The 11,102-nt window shown below is 47.4% G+C and overlaps 2 protein-coding genes across 2 annotated transcripts; one reads left to right on the top strand and one right to left on the bottom strand.

Moving 5' to 3' along the window:
• Window positions 1-1,018: 1,018 nt before the first annotated feature.
• LOC115829635 (uncharacterized) lies at window positions 1,019-6,539 on the bottom strand. The gene is made up of 9 exons (XM_030793795.1): window positions 6,501-6,539; window positions 5,000-5,123; window positions 4,449-4,555; window positions 3,896-4,155; window positions 3,657-3,724; window positions 3,200-3,393; window positions 2,549-2,936; window positions 1,966-2,165; window positions 1,019-1,800 (listed from the first exon to the last, which is right to left on the bottom strand). The coding sequence occupies exons 2-9, from the start codon at window positions 5,062-5,064 to the stop codon at window positions 1,019-1,021; spliced, it is 2,064 nt and encodes a 687-aa protein (XP_030649655.1). The 5' UTR covers window positions 5,065-5,123; window positions 6,501-6,539.
• Window positions 5,921-10,768, top strand: znf408 (zinc finger protein 408). The gene is made up of 5 exons (XM_030793783.1): window positions 5,921-5,940; window positions 6,987-7,216; window positions 7,407-7,474; window positions 8,039-8,268; window positions 8,841-10,768. Coding segments are annotated over exons 1-5 (2,457 nt in total). The 5' UTR covers window positions 5,921-5,939.
• Window positions 10,769-11,102: the final 334 nt, after the last annotated feature.

The following is an 11,102-nucleotide window of genomic DNA, read 5'->3' as shown; positions in this document are numbered from 1 at the left end:
ATATTCTCTCTATTCCATCAAAACTAGCACAACAGCAAGCAGAGTGTGCATCAGCCAAGTAATAGAAGTCGAGTCAACCACCTAGGAAGGGTACCGAGGGCAGTAAGAACTCTTCCCATTACAACTTTAAACTAATCTGACGCTCTCTTGTAAGACGTATAAAGCCTGATAGTCATGCAGATCCGGTCTGACTGCATGGAAATGGCCTAACCAGAGAAACCGTGAAATGCTAGTGAACCAGTCGTGTCTCTCCGACAGGAGTTCAACCCAGGGTCAATCCCACGCTGTTCCAGTTAGGTTTACCTTTTGTGAAATTAAGTTCAATGGTCACTGATAAGTACGAAGGATACTGCTACTATTGCTCTGCTACTGACATATACCACAGTTTAACCAATACAAACAGAACAGCGATTCTCAACTCTGGTCCCGGGGGCCCCACTGTCCTGCACGTCTTTGGTTTAACTCAGGACTGACACACCTGATTCCAGTGATCCATTCATCATCAAGCCCTTGATTAGCTCAGTTAACTGTGGTAATGAAGAGTTAAAACAAAGACATGCTGGACAGTGGGCCCCCAGGACTGGAGTTGAGAATCACTGAAATGGAATATTCAAGAACCTGTTTCTTTTTTTTTTTCTTTTTTTTTTTTTTTATCATCGCCACACTTGTCATGTGTCTTATAACCTACATTTACTGATTGATTATTGAATGTATAAATTACTAAGACTAATAAATTTGGCAAAAAAATTACATCTCAGTCACCACAGACAAAGTCTCTAACAAAAACCCAGTGAACATTTTCATGGACTGTAACAAACGGGAAGGTGGTTCTGACCCCAGAGGGGAAAAAAATCAAACCCTGTTTAGTGCTACATATAATACTGGAGAATGTCTTTAATGTTTTCTTTTACAAAAGAGGCAAAGAGAATTCCGTTATTACTAGATCTGCTATATCAAAGAGTAAAAAAAAAAAAAAAAACCCGCAAAAAAAAGGTTGTTCCTTCGTGTTAAAACTCCGTCACTGTTTTTGGCTCTTGACTGCGGAGATCAGCTCTTTCAGAAGGGCGGTCGTCTCGGCGTGCTGCTCCTGCAGCAGGATCCTGAGTTGCTGAAACCGATGTTCCGCCCTGTGCTCCCGTTCCAACTCCCGAATCCTGTCCTCTTCCCGAAACCCACGGAACAGCTCGGCCGCGTCGGCCAGCCGCCTGCGTTTAGCGGCGGAGCCCGCCCCGTGGAAGGCGTGGTTCCCGACCTGCGAGGAGGCGTCGGGCACGCAGCCGACCCGTTCCGTGACGCTGGCCCCTTCGCTGGGACTGGCCGGAACTTCGACAATGTTCAGCAGCGTCTGACTGGATCCCTCCATCTCCGCGTCGGTCTCGGGACCGGCCTCTCCATCACACGCGTGCACCTCCACCTCAGATGGCAGGTCGCGAGGCTGCACCTCCAGCCGGTGTCCCAGTAAGTCCTGCAGCTGCTGAAAACAGGGCGGCGGCTTCTTTTTGGCGGAGTCGGGCCGTTCGGGGTGCAGCACGTACTCCTTGTAGGCGCGGGCCAGGTTCCGCCACTTCTGGAAGCAGCGTTCCCCGGCACGTTCGGGAACGTCGCTGATGGGAAAGCCCTGCTCCTTCAGTCGGGAGGCGATGATCTCAAAGATCCTCTTGGTGCGAGTTTTATTCTGGCGTATCAGGCCCTGGATCTCTGGGGAGGCGTACAGTTCCACCAGGGCCTCTGTAGCCTCGATGTCCTGATTGGTGACCCGTTTGTCAGACCACACCGTGGAGACCCCTCCGTTCTCTGTGGCTTAAGGCATCCAGACAAAAACACAACCAGAGAACATGAGTGAGGGGGGGGGGAATGACTATGTTAAAGGGACAGAACTGCACAAACACTCAAGTCGAGTGACTCATAGTAAGTAAACACAAACATACACACGGACAAGGACACAGACAGAAGACACAGACAAACCTCTGTTGTCTCCGAGCCAGGACCTCCTCCTCCTTTTCTGCACTCGTTTTTCCGCTCTCTCCTCTTTCCTCTGGTTGGGTTTCGGAAGCCTGGGATACGAGGCCCTTCCGGTGTTTGAGGTTCGTTTCGCGGATTCCGGCTCGCCGACGGCGTCCGTCTCAGGGGAGGCGGTGCCCGGGACACTCACCGTCATGAGGTTGCTGGCAGGCACAATGACAGCATGAATGGGCGGGGCAGTGGGCGTGTGACAAGAGCCTTTGGCTTCACCTTGGCCACTCGCATGCGGGCACCAGAGCTGGTACGATTTATGTAAACGTCATACTCGGAATTCTCAACAACGTCTGCCGCGACATCATCTTTAGATTCACCTTCATTAAGATGGCCTCGCGTCTAAGTTACTTATCAAAACCTGTAACCCCTTTGCCCCAGTTAGATGACCCATGGTAGGAAACACCATGGAACCAGAATAAAATCAAAGTAAATCTATTTTAGATATGGAGAATACAGTATGTACGCGTATGTGTATCTGGAGTAATTTAGTGTAGAGATGAGAGAATCGGAGACGTTTTCGTTAAGGTCATACCGGCTCGAGGGGTCGGCGGCGGCGGCCAGTTTGGAGCTGAGTCTCTGTCCCATGAGGGCGTGGAACTGCTCGAAAAACTCGGGCTGTTTCCTGCGTCCCGCGTCCGTTTTCTTCCGCGCCAGCACGTAGTCCTTGTACGTGCGTTCCATGTTTCGCCACTTCTGGAAGCAGCGTTCACCCGCCTTGCCCGACAGGTCGCTGATGAGGAAGCCCTGCGCCGCCATGCGCTCCGCAATGATCTCGAAGATCTGTTTGGTTCTGGTGGTCCGGTCGCTCAGGAGAGACTGGATCTCAGGCGAGCCGTAATGCTCGATCAGGGCCTGCGTGGCCTCCCGATCTCGGGCCGTCACGTTCCACGGGCTGGACCAAACCGGCTGGTCTTTCACAACTTCCAGAGAGAGAAGGGGCAGGTGAGGGAAGGCACGAGAGATGTCGTTCAGCGTAAATTCAGGGTCATTCTGAACTAGGCGCAAAGCTGAGGCTAGAAGATCACACCAGTTGCATAGAACCGAACGCAACGCGTGCAAAAACACGGGGAACGACACTGTGCATTGCTAATAAATATTCGCCCATCCAATCCATCTCACTGTGTAATCACTTAAGCTATCAGAGAGATGTGAGCATAGAGCTAAAACACGATAGATGTCTAACCTGCACACAGGCTGGTGTCGGGGGCGTCCTGGTCTTGTGCCACGCTGTGCAGTCTGCCCATGTAGTCGTCACTGTACCACACACGCAGCCTCTCCCCCATGCACAGATCCCGACACACACGGAAGTAAATGTGCTCTCCATGCTGGAACGCCGTCAGGTTCCGCTCAGCCTCCTCGCAAGAGTTACGCACGTACCTGAGGAAGAGCAAAAGGCCTTTAGAACATAACACACGCGCGCCGAACATACAATTATAAAGCGCAGTGACCGAGCGAAAGAGCTTAAAACATTGACTAATAACTACCATATGAGCTTAGGTGAAATATCCAACACTCAAAGACACATGGACAGATAAAAGGGAGGTCTATCTGAAAAAGGGGAGGCTGTCAATCATGAAAGTGTTTGCATGTGGTCATTTGCATATAGTCCCACCTTGAAATGAAAGAATAACAAAAATCACCTCATCCAATTTGCCTTGGTTTCGTCACTGCCATCGATAGATTTGTATAAGTTATTTTCATCCACGAGCTGAGGAGAAAAGAGCAGCAATACATAAGTATTAAAAGAGCAGTTTAGAGATTAGATGACTGACACAACAAAATGTATTTGGACATAAATGGCTATTCCAACAGTTTGTCATCCAGCTGAACAACATAAAAACATGATATGCACAGAGGAAGAAGTGGGTTTGCAACTCACCACCCAGGAGAAGAATCCGGAAGACTTGTCCTGAGACACAACCTCTCCCTGATAGGGGCCGAAAATGGCCCCTTTAGAGAAGCCTTTATCGACGCAACACACATCCACCTCGTCCCCCTCCTCAATCACCTCGATGCCAGAGGGGGCGGTGAGGGCAGCCCTGTTTGGGATGCCCTCCGGCACTGGGGTGTCTGGCACAAAGACTGGGGGTCCATGGGTAGGGCACTCATCCACAAAATACTCCTTGCATTCTTCACAAACTGAGACAACAGGTACCAAAGGTTGGATGAAATTATCTATCACGTTGTATCTCTATAGTCCATAACAGGTTCTGTTTTTCACCTGGTTTTACGGCTGTGATTATTAAAGCCTGATTTTAAAAACTGACAGGACAAATAATATCTACGTTACTGAAGAAAACAAAAACCTAAGTTTTTCTGACCGCCACAGACAGAAGTGGTGATGCAATCAGCCTACAGATTTTCACTAGAACCATCCTTTTATCTTCATAGACTTATCATTGTGAATGTTATTTGGATTCCAATATACTCACACCAGAAGTCTAATTTGTGTTGGTTTTCAGCAGCACAGAGAATCAGTTGGCCGTTCAAACACCGACTGGAGTTTTCTAACTCAGGAGCCTCAGTGTCTTCAATCTGACTGTAATTGTGTAATTTGGAGTTATTTTCTACTAGTGCTTACCTTTTTTTTTTTTTTTTATTACAGATACATGAAAAATGTTGGAGTCACCATATTACATGCACAACAGTTCTACAAACGTGACTATGCACATAATAAGCGGAGTACTATGTTAGTAACAACCTTTTGAGAACGAGAAGCTCGGCAGTAATTTTAGTAGTAGCTCAGTCGTAACTCAATGTAACTGTCCTCCAGTTTTCACTGCAAACTAAAGCAGGTTTTTAACTCTTTCATCTTCTATCTCTCTTAATGGCTTTACAACAGAATAAGTGCCTTTAGCACTGAACCTTAGCTTTGTGAGTACAACCCAGAGTCTGTACAACAACAAATACATTTCACTTATAAGATCCGCTGACTACAGAGATTAACCAGGTAGAGCAGAGAAAAGGAGGGATGCAGGCCTACTCTGCGGTGCAGTCAAAGTCAGCGCTGAGAGGAGAGTGGTCGTGAACATCGGGAGAATCGGCCATGGCTCTGGGAGCGAGGAAAGAAACCCCTTCTACTCCCACCTCAGCGTGACATTATGAGCCTGACAACAGAGAGGGGAAAATGCCTTAGAGGACTGATGAGAAGCAGATCTGGACCGTGTAGAGTCCTGCTGTGCTCTTAGAACAGCGTGAGCACTCTTGAATTGCATAGTCACACAAGAACAGTCACTATAATTACAAACTTGCAATTCTCTTGTCAGTGGGTTTTAAAGCATGGACATGTTGACTACTCTCAATGAACAGTAAAATTAGCAGAGGAAAGACATAAAATTGTCTATCTTCTTCTACAAGACGTATTTACGTACGCCAACTTCACAGCAATACATTCTAAGTTTATTTGTGCAAATCATTCATCAAAACACGTTTGTCAAAACTGCATGCGATGAAGAACTGCATACTCCGGAGAGACTGATCTTTGATTTGTCTACTCTTTAAACTGTTTTAATACTGCATTTCAGCAGCGCATCTGGTTTTTCACCTTTGAAGGTGTGTTCATGATTGGCATGTGGACAATAGGTGCGTCTTAGAAGGTTATCAGTAACGAAAAATATGATTTCTCCTTTCCGAATGAAAAGATATGAGGTCTAACTGTAAGAATAAGGTTAGCATATGCTCAGTTTCGCTTATATAATATTTTGCAGTTTTATTTCTTTTCTTTCCAGCACTCGTTATAATGTTGTTTTTCCACTGTACATAGGGGAAATGTTTCTACTGGGAAGATTTAGCTTGTGGCAGTTGTACATAAATACACTTCCGGATGGTGCTCGTCTATGCTGGAGAACGATGATTTTCCCGGAGTTTTGGATGGAGAAAAAAAGACATTCACTTGGCCAATACGCCGAAGAAACATAGCCCTGAGTTAGTTGATACTATCTCTCACTCATTTACCATAAATAACTGTAAACACTATCATTACCTGCAAACTTAATAAGTAACGTAAAATATCCAGGCAAAGGGTGCTGTCCTAGCGAGTTAGCCTGACCACGAATTTTCAGGTTTAGCTACGTTAGCTTGCTCGCTACCTGGCTTTTAACATCAGTTCACTATGTAGCTAGCGTAGCTACTTTAGCTGTGAAACAAGTGTTAGTAATAATGGTGGATGGTTTCTCCCCAGTAACTCATGTGCTAATACAGTGACTTAGCCCAAGTAGTGAAACATCGTAACTGACACAGACGTTGCTGGCATAAACAACAGACAGTACATTCAGTTACTTTGTTACAATACTATAAAGCCAATTAGTATTAATATGGGAAAAAGAGCTAACTAACCTAGCACTGGACAGCCAGGTTTGCAAGCAATGCTAGTAAATCATGTAACACTACGATGACTGTTGGCTGGCTAGGCTAACTAGCTTTGTTGCGCATAAGCTAACGAACCGCTATGTTGAGTTGAATTGTGATTTCGTTGACCGACTCACCTGTCCCTCCATGTTATTATAATGAAAATACTCCTTTCTAACAAACATGATTATTAGACGTTTTGCACAACAAAGGTCCATGCTTTGCTGAATCAAAATATTGACTTGTTTGCAGGATTGAGTTAGCGCCGAAATTTGTCTTGCCGCGGAGGCGCGCATGCTCGCGCACCCGATAGCTGTGTATCTACATTAGAAAGTTGTCAGGGTTTTTTTTTTCCTCCCATTTAACCCAACAAGCTTATAACTGACGAATCACTAAAGTATAATAGGGTACATTTAAAGTGTAATGTGTACAACTGTACACGAAGCTTTTTCTCGTTGCACCGTGAAAATACTGATCTGCATAAGATGACACTTTGCACTGGGGGTGCTTTCGCTTCAAACACTGGATGTGGTTACTTGGTAACAGTTACATTACGTTTTAGGCTGCGTGCCTCCCCAGAAGAAACCTCAGTCATAAATCACATGTGCCTCATCTGGATTTAGTGTCCGCAGGCATTGAGAGAGATTCCTCGGAGAACATGAGGGACACTGCATTTGGACACCAGTCTCTCCACAGTGTCCTGAATGCCGTTCCCCGAGGTTTGACCCTGGGCCCCTCTCTGGCCAAAGATGGACAGCTGGGACTGTGGTGTGTTGGCCGTGCACTACAGAAAGGGACCCTGTTAGGCCTAGACACAGCAGAGAAAGGCCAGGATCCTGAGAGATTGAAGGAGGTATACACAAGTGCAGATTTGCATCTGACTAAGCGCAGATATTTTGCTGATCTGTTTTAATGACGTCCTAAGCCATTTGAAATTAATGTGGGGTTTAGTCATGTGGTCAAAGGAATAATGAGTGTCATTACTTAACCCAGAGTGTAATGACTTCATCCTACTCTTTTTTTTTTTTTTTGTATTGTCTCAGATTTCCCCAAAAGAAATATGTCAAAAGGAGGCCGAGGGAGAACTGCTTGACCGGTTGTATTGGGTGAGGTATGTTCTGAGGACTTAAGTGATGATTATTATTATTTCTAATATATAATTCACCTGAACTATAAATGACTGTTTTCTGAACGCTCAGTTAAAGAAATAAACATATCACATAACAGCAGGGTTACGATTTCATTATTTAGTTCACGCGATTCCAATGTTTTTTTTCTTCTAGACACACATCATTATACACAAATGGACAGAGGTGTTTTTTCTTTTTTTTTTAACATCTGTGAACTTCAGATGACGTGATTAATCAGTGTGTTGAAAGGCTTACTTTGCAGCTAAATACCTGTAATTTGAAGAGACCAATATTCTTCAGAACCTTTGCTGAGACACACAGAAGGAGCAATGTGATGTTGTGGTAGAATGAAAGAAAAGCACCAGGGCTAGATGGCAATCTTTAAAGTCTCGCACTCTGAGTTTTGCTAAGAGTCAGTCAGGTGCCGACGTGATATGCTTTCGGCCTTACTGTAATAAAAAGGCACTTGTGTTAATGTAGTCATGGGATAGGAGACTGAGATTCTGATGCCTTCTCTGTCTCTCTCTCTCTCTGGCTCCCTGCAGGTTTGCCTGTAACGCGCGGAGCGCTCAGGAACGGAACGTTAGTGTCTGTGAGGTGGATGGAAAGTTGTGTCTGCAGGCTTGTCAGGACATAAGCCCAGGAACGGAGCTTCTTACCTGGTCAGAGGACAAGGCCAGGTGCGCTGAATCGGCGGAGCCAGACGAAAAGCCTTCGGATACAACGGGAAAACCCCAAAAACAGGGCGCACCTCACAAAGCGCAGGAGGCACAGGGTACTTTGTTCTCAGTTACACACACACACACACACACACACACACACACACACACACTCACACTCACACACACACACACACACACACTCACACACACACACACACACACTCACACACACACACACACACACACACACACACTCACACACACACACACACACACACTCACACACACACACACACACACACACACACACACACACACACACACTCACACACACACACACACACACACACACACACACACACACACACACACACACACACACAGACATATGGCTCAAGATTTCTGACTTAAATACAGATCATTCTGTCAGACTGCACCCCAAATACAACCTCCTGTGCTATTCAGTAGTAGTAGAATTTTCTGGGTGAGCTTTTTTTCAATGCTGCAAACGTATTTCAGTTTTGGTCAATTTTATCACGAAGATTTAGTCAGGTTATGTTAGAAATGAACAATTTCTTCATCTCCGAAATGTGATAGTTGTCAGTCCTGTTATTGTTTAAACCCAAGTATATACAGAGGATTATCTTTTGTCTTCTGTTTGTCATATTCTGTTTTTTTTAAACAGGTGCAGACACAGTGGTTGCAGAGAAACCAGAGGAGATGGCCATAACACTTGTGGAATCACTGGAGGAGTCTGAGGACAGAACCCCGGCGCAGGTTCAGAGAAACAGGCCCCGAATTTTCCAAATGAAAAGGAGACCTGGGCACAAACGCCAAACAACCTGTTCGTCTACGGGACCCAAACAGAACGGAGAGGACGAGGATGGGGATGGCGGGGAGAGGCATGGACTTAAAGCGCTTTCTCAGCCTGCTGACTGTAATAACACAGGGCTCACCCAAGCGGAAAGAGCAGTCCAGAATGCAGAGAACACCCCTGAGCAAAAGGTCTCAGAATTACCCGAGCAGCTTAGAGGAGCTCCGAGAGCCAGTTCTCGCCTGGCAGCTAAACCCAGGAAAGTCCACTCTTTGGCCAGCCGCATCCACCGACGTCTGCAGCAGCCCAAGAGTCGAACCCAAGAGCAAGCGGGTCAGGAAATGACCTCGTCGTCAGAGGTTACGAATAGCGCCGAGACCGTCGCTACGGAAACAGGCTCGGCACTGAACGAGGGCACAAACTCAAAAGAGACCCAGAAACAGGAATCAGCGGAACAGCGGAGGGCTCCAGAGGCCAGGCCGAGCGGCGAGACCTCTGACCTCCTGCACTTTAACACGCGAGAGAGGAGGTATAAATGTGACCAGTGCGACAAGAGTTTTTTTCAGCTGTGCCATCTGAAGAAGCATAAATTCACCCATGCACCCCTGAAGCCCTATCGCTGTACCGAGTGTGGGAAGAGCTACAGCTCCCAGGAGAGTTATCGCGCTCATCTCCTGATGCATCGTGGGGAGAGACCCTACAAATGCCAGCAATGTGACAAGAGCTATGGCCTGAAACGGGATCTCAAAGAACACGAGGTTCTCCACACCGGCCAGAAACCCTTCGTCTGCGACGTGTGCGGCAAAGCCTTCGCCCGCCGACCGTCCTTACGCATCCACAGGGAGAGCCACCGCAACAAAGAGGTCAACTACCAGCCGCCCAAAATCAAGTGCCCGGAATGTGACAAAGAACTGGCCAACACCGGCTCTCTTAGGAACCACATGCGTCTGCACACAGGCGAGAGACCCTACGCCTGCCCCCACTGCGGCAAATGCTTCCGCCAGCGGGGCAACCTGCAGGGCCACCTGCGCATCCACACCGGAGAGAAACCCTACAAATGCGACCACTGCGACCAGCACTTTTCCCAGGCTCCCGAGCTGCGGCGGCATCTCATCTCCCACACGGGGGAGGCTTACCTGTGCCCCGTGTGCGGGAAAGCCCTGCGAGACCCGCACACGCTCCGGGCGCACGAGCGCCTCCACACCGGGGACAGGCCCCACAAGTGCGAGGTGTGCGGGAAGGGCTACACCATGGCGACCAAACTGCGACGGCACATGAAGTCTCACCTGGACGAGAAGCCTTATAAATGCCAGGTGTGCGGGGCAGGGTACACGCTGATGCAGAGCCTGCAGCGACACCTCCAGTCTCACAGCCACAAACCCGAAGACGCGGGGTCAGGGGTCGCGGACGCGGCCCACGCCGCACCCGTGAGAGGCAGGCCGAGGAAAATGTGCGGTAAGGGGGCGGAGGCGGCAGACAAGATGGAGGAGATGGGACAGGCGGTGGTGTTTGTCCAGACCCTAAACGAGTTCGACGTGGTGCCTCACGCCGAAGAGGTGATGGTCGGTTCCGGAACGTTCCACGGTGCCGCGGAAGAAGAGGAGGAGGAGGGGGAGGAGGAAGGGAGGTCCAAACGAATAGAGCTGACAGAGGACATTATAGAAATCATCGTCTCCGACGGAAACGCCAAGTGCATATTCGTGCAAGAGCAGGAAGGACAGGGCAACGTGGTCATTTTGCAGGGGGAGGACGGACTCCACTCTGTGGCTGAGACCATAGAGATAGAGACAGGAATTTAATAAGACTTTTATATATATATATATATACACCTCATAAACGTATAACTCTTTCAGTTTTTGCCATCCTTTGGTCAAAAAAAGATAAGAGACACTGAAATAAATAACACTATTTAAAGAGTTTTGTTCTACCGATGTTCAAAAAAACGGCAGAAATAAACTGGTCTGTCAAGTAACAGTCACAGAGTAGAGTGCTTTGTCAGACTGTTTTTTTTTTTTTTTTTTTGCAGTGGCACAGTGTATCTGAGGCAAAGATATCAGTAAATATTGACTCACCTGTGTTCTGGACCTTGTCTCATTACTCTTGGTGACAAACAATCTGAACAAGCACTAACTG

Source organism: Chanos chanos, chromosome 2, assembly GCF_902362185.1.
Source record: "Chanos chanos chromosome 2, fChaCha1.1, whole genome shotgun sequence".
NCBI lineage: Eukaryota > Metazoa > Chordata > Actinopteri > Gonorynchiformes > Chanidae > Chanos > Chanos chanos.
This window is presented reverse-complemented; position numbering and strand designations above follow the sequence as displayed.

Coding starts and splice junctions, on each gene's coding strand:
- LOC115829635 (XM_030793795.1), bottom strand. CDS start 5,064: ATGGCCGATTCTCCCGATGTTCACGACCACTCTCCTCTCAGCGCTGAC. Junction 4,556..4,999: donor GACTTTGACTGCACCGCAGA/GTAGGCCTGCAT, acceptor ACACAATTACAG/TCAGATTGAAGACACTGAGG. Junction 3,725..3,895: donor CCGGATTCTTCTCCTGGGTG/GTGAGTTGCAAA, acceptor TTTTCTCCTCAG/CTCGTGGATGAAAATAACTT.
- znf408 (XM_030793783.1), top strand. Junction 7,217..7,406: donor ATCCTGAGAGATTGAAGGAG/GTATACACAAGT, acceptor GTATTGTCTCAG/ATTTCCCCAAAAGAAATATG. Junction 8,269..8,840: donor CAAAGCGCAGGAGGCACAGG/GTACTTTGTTCT, acceptor TTTTTTAAACAG/GTGCAGACACAGTGGTTGCA.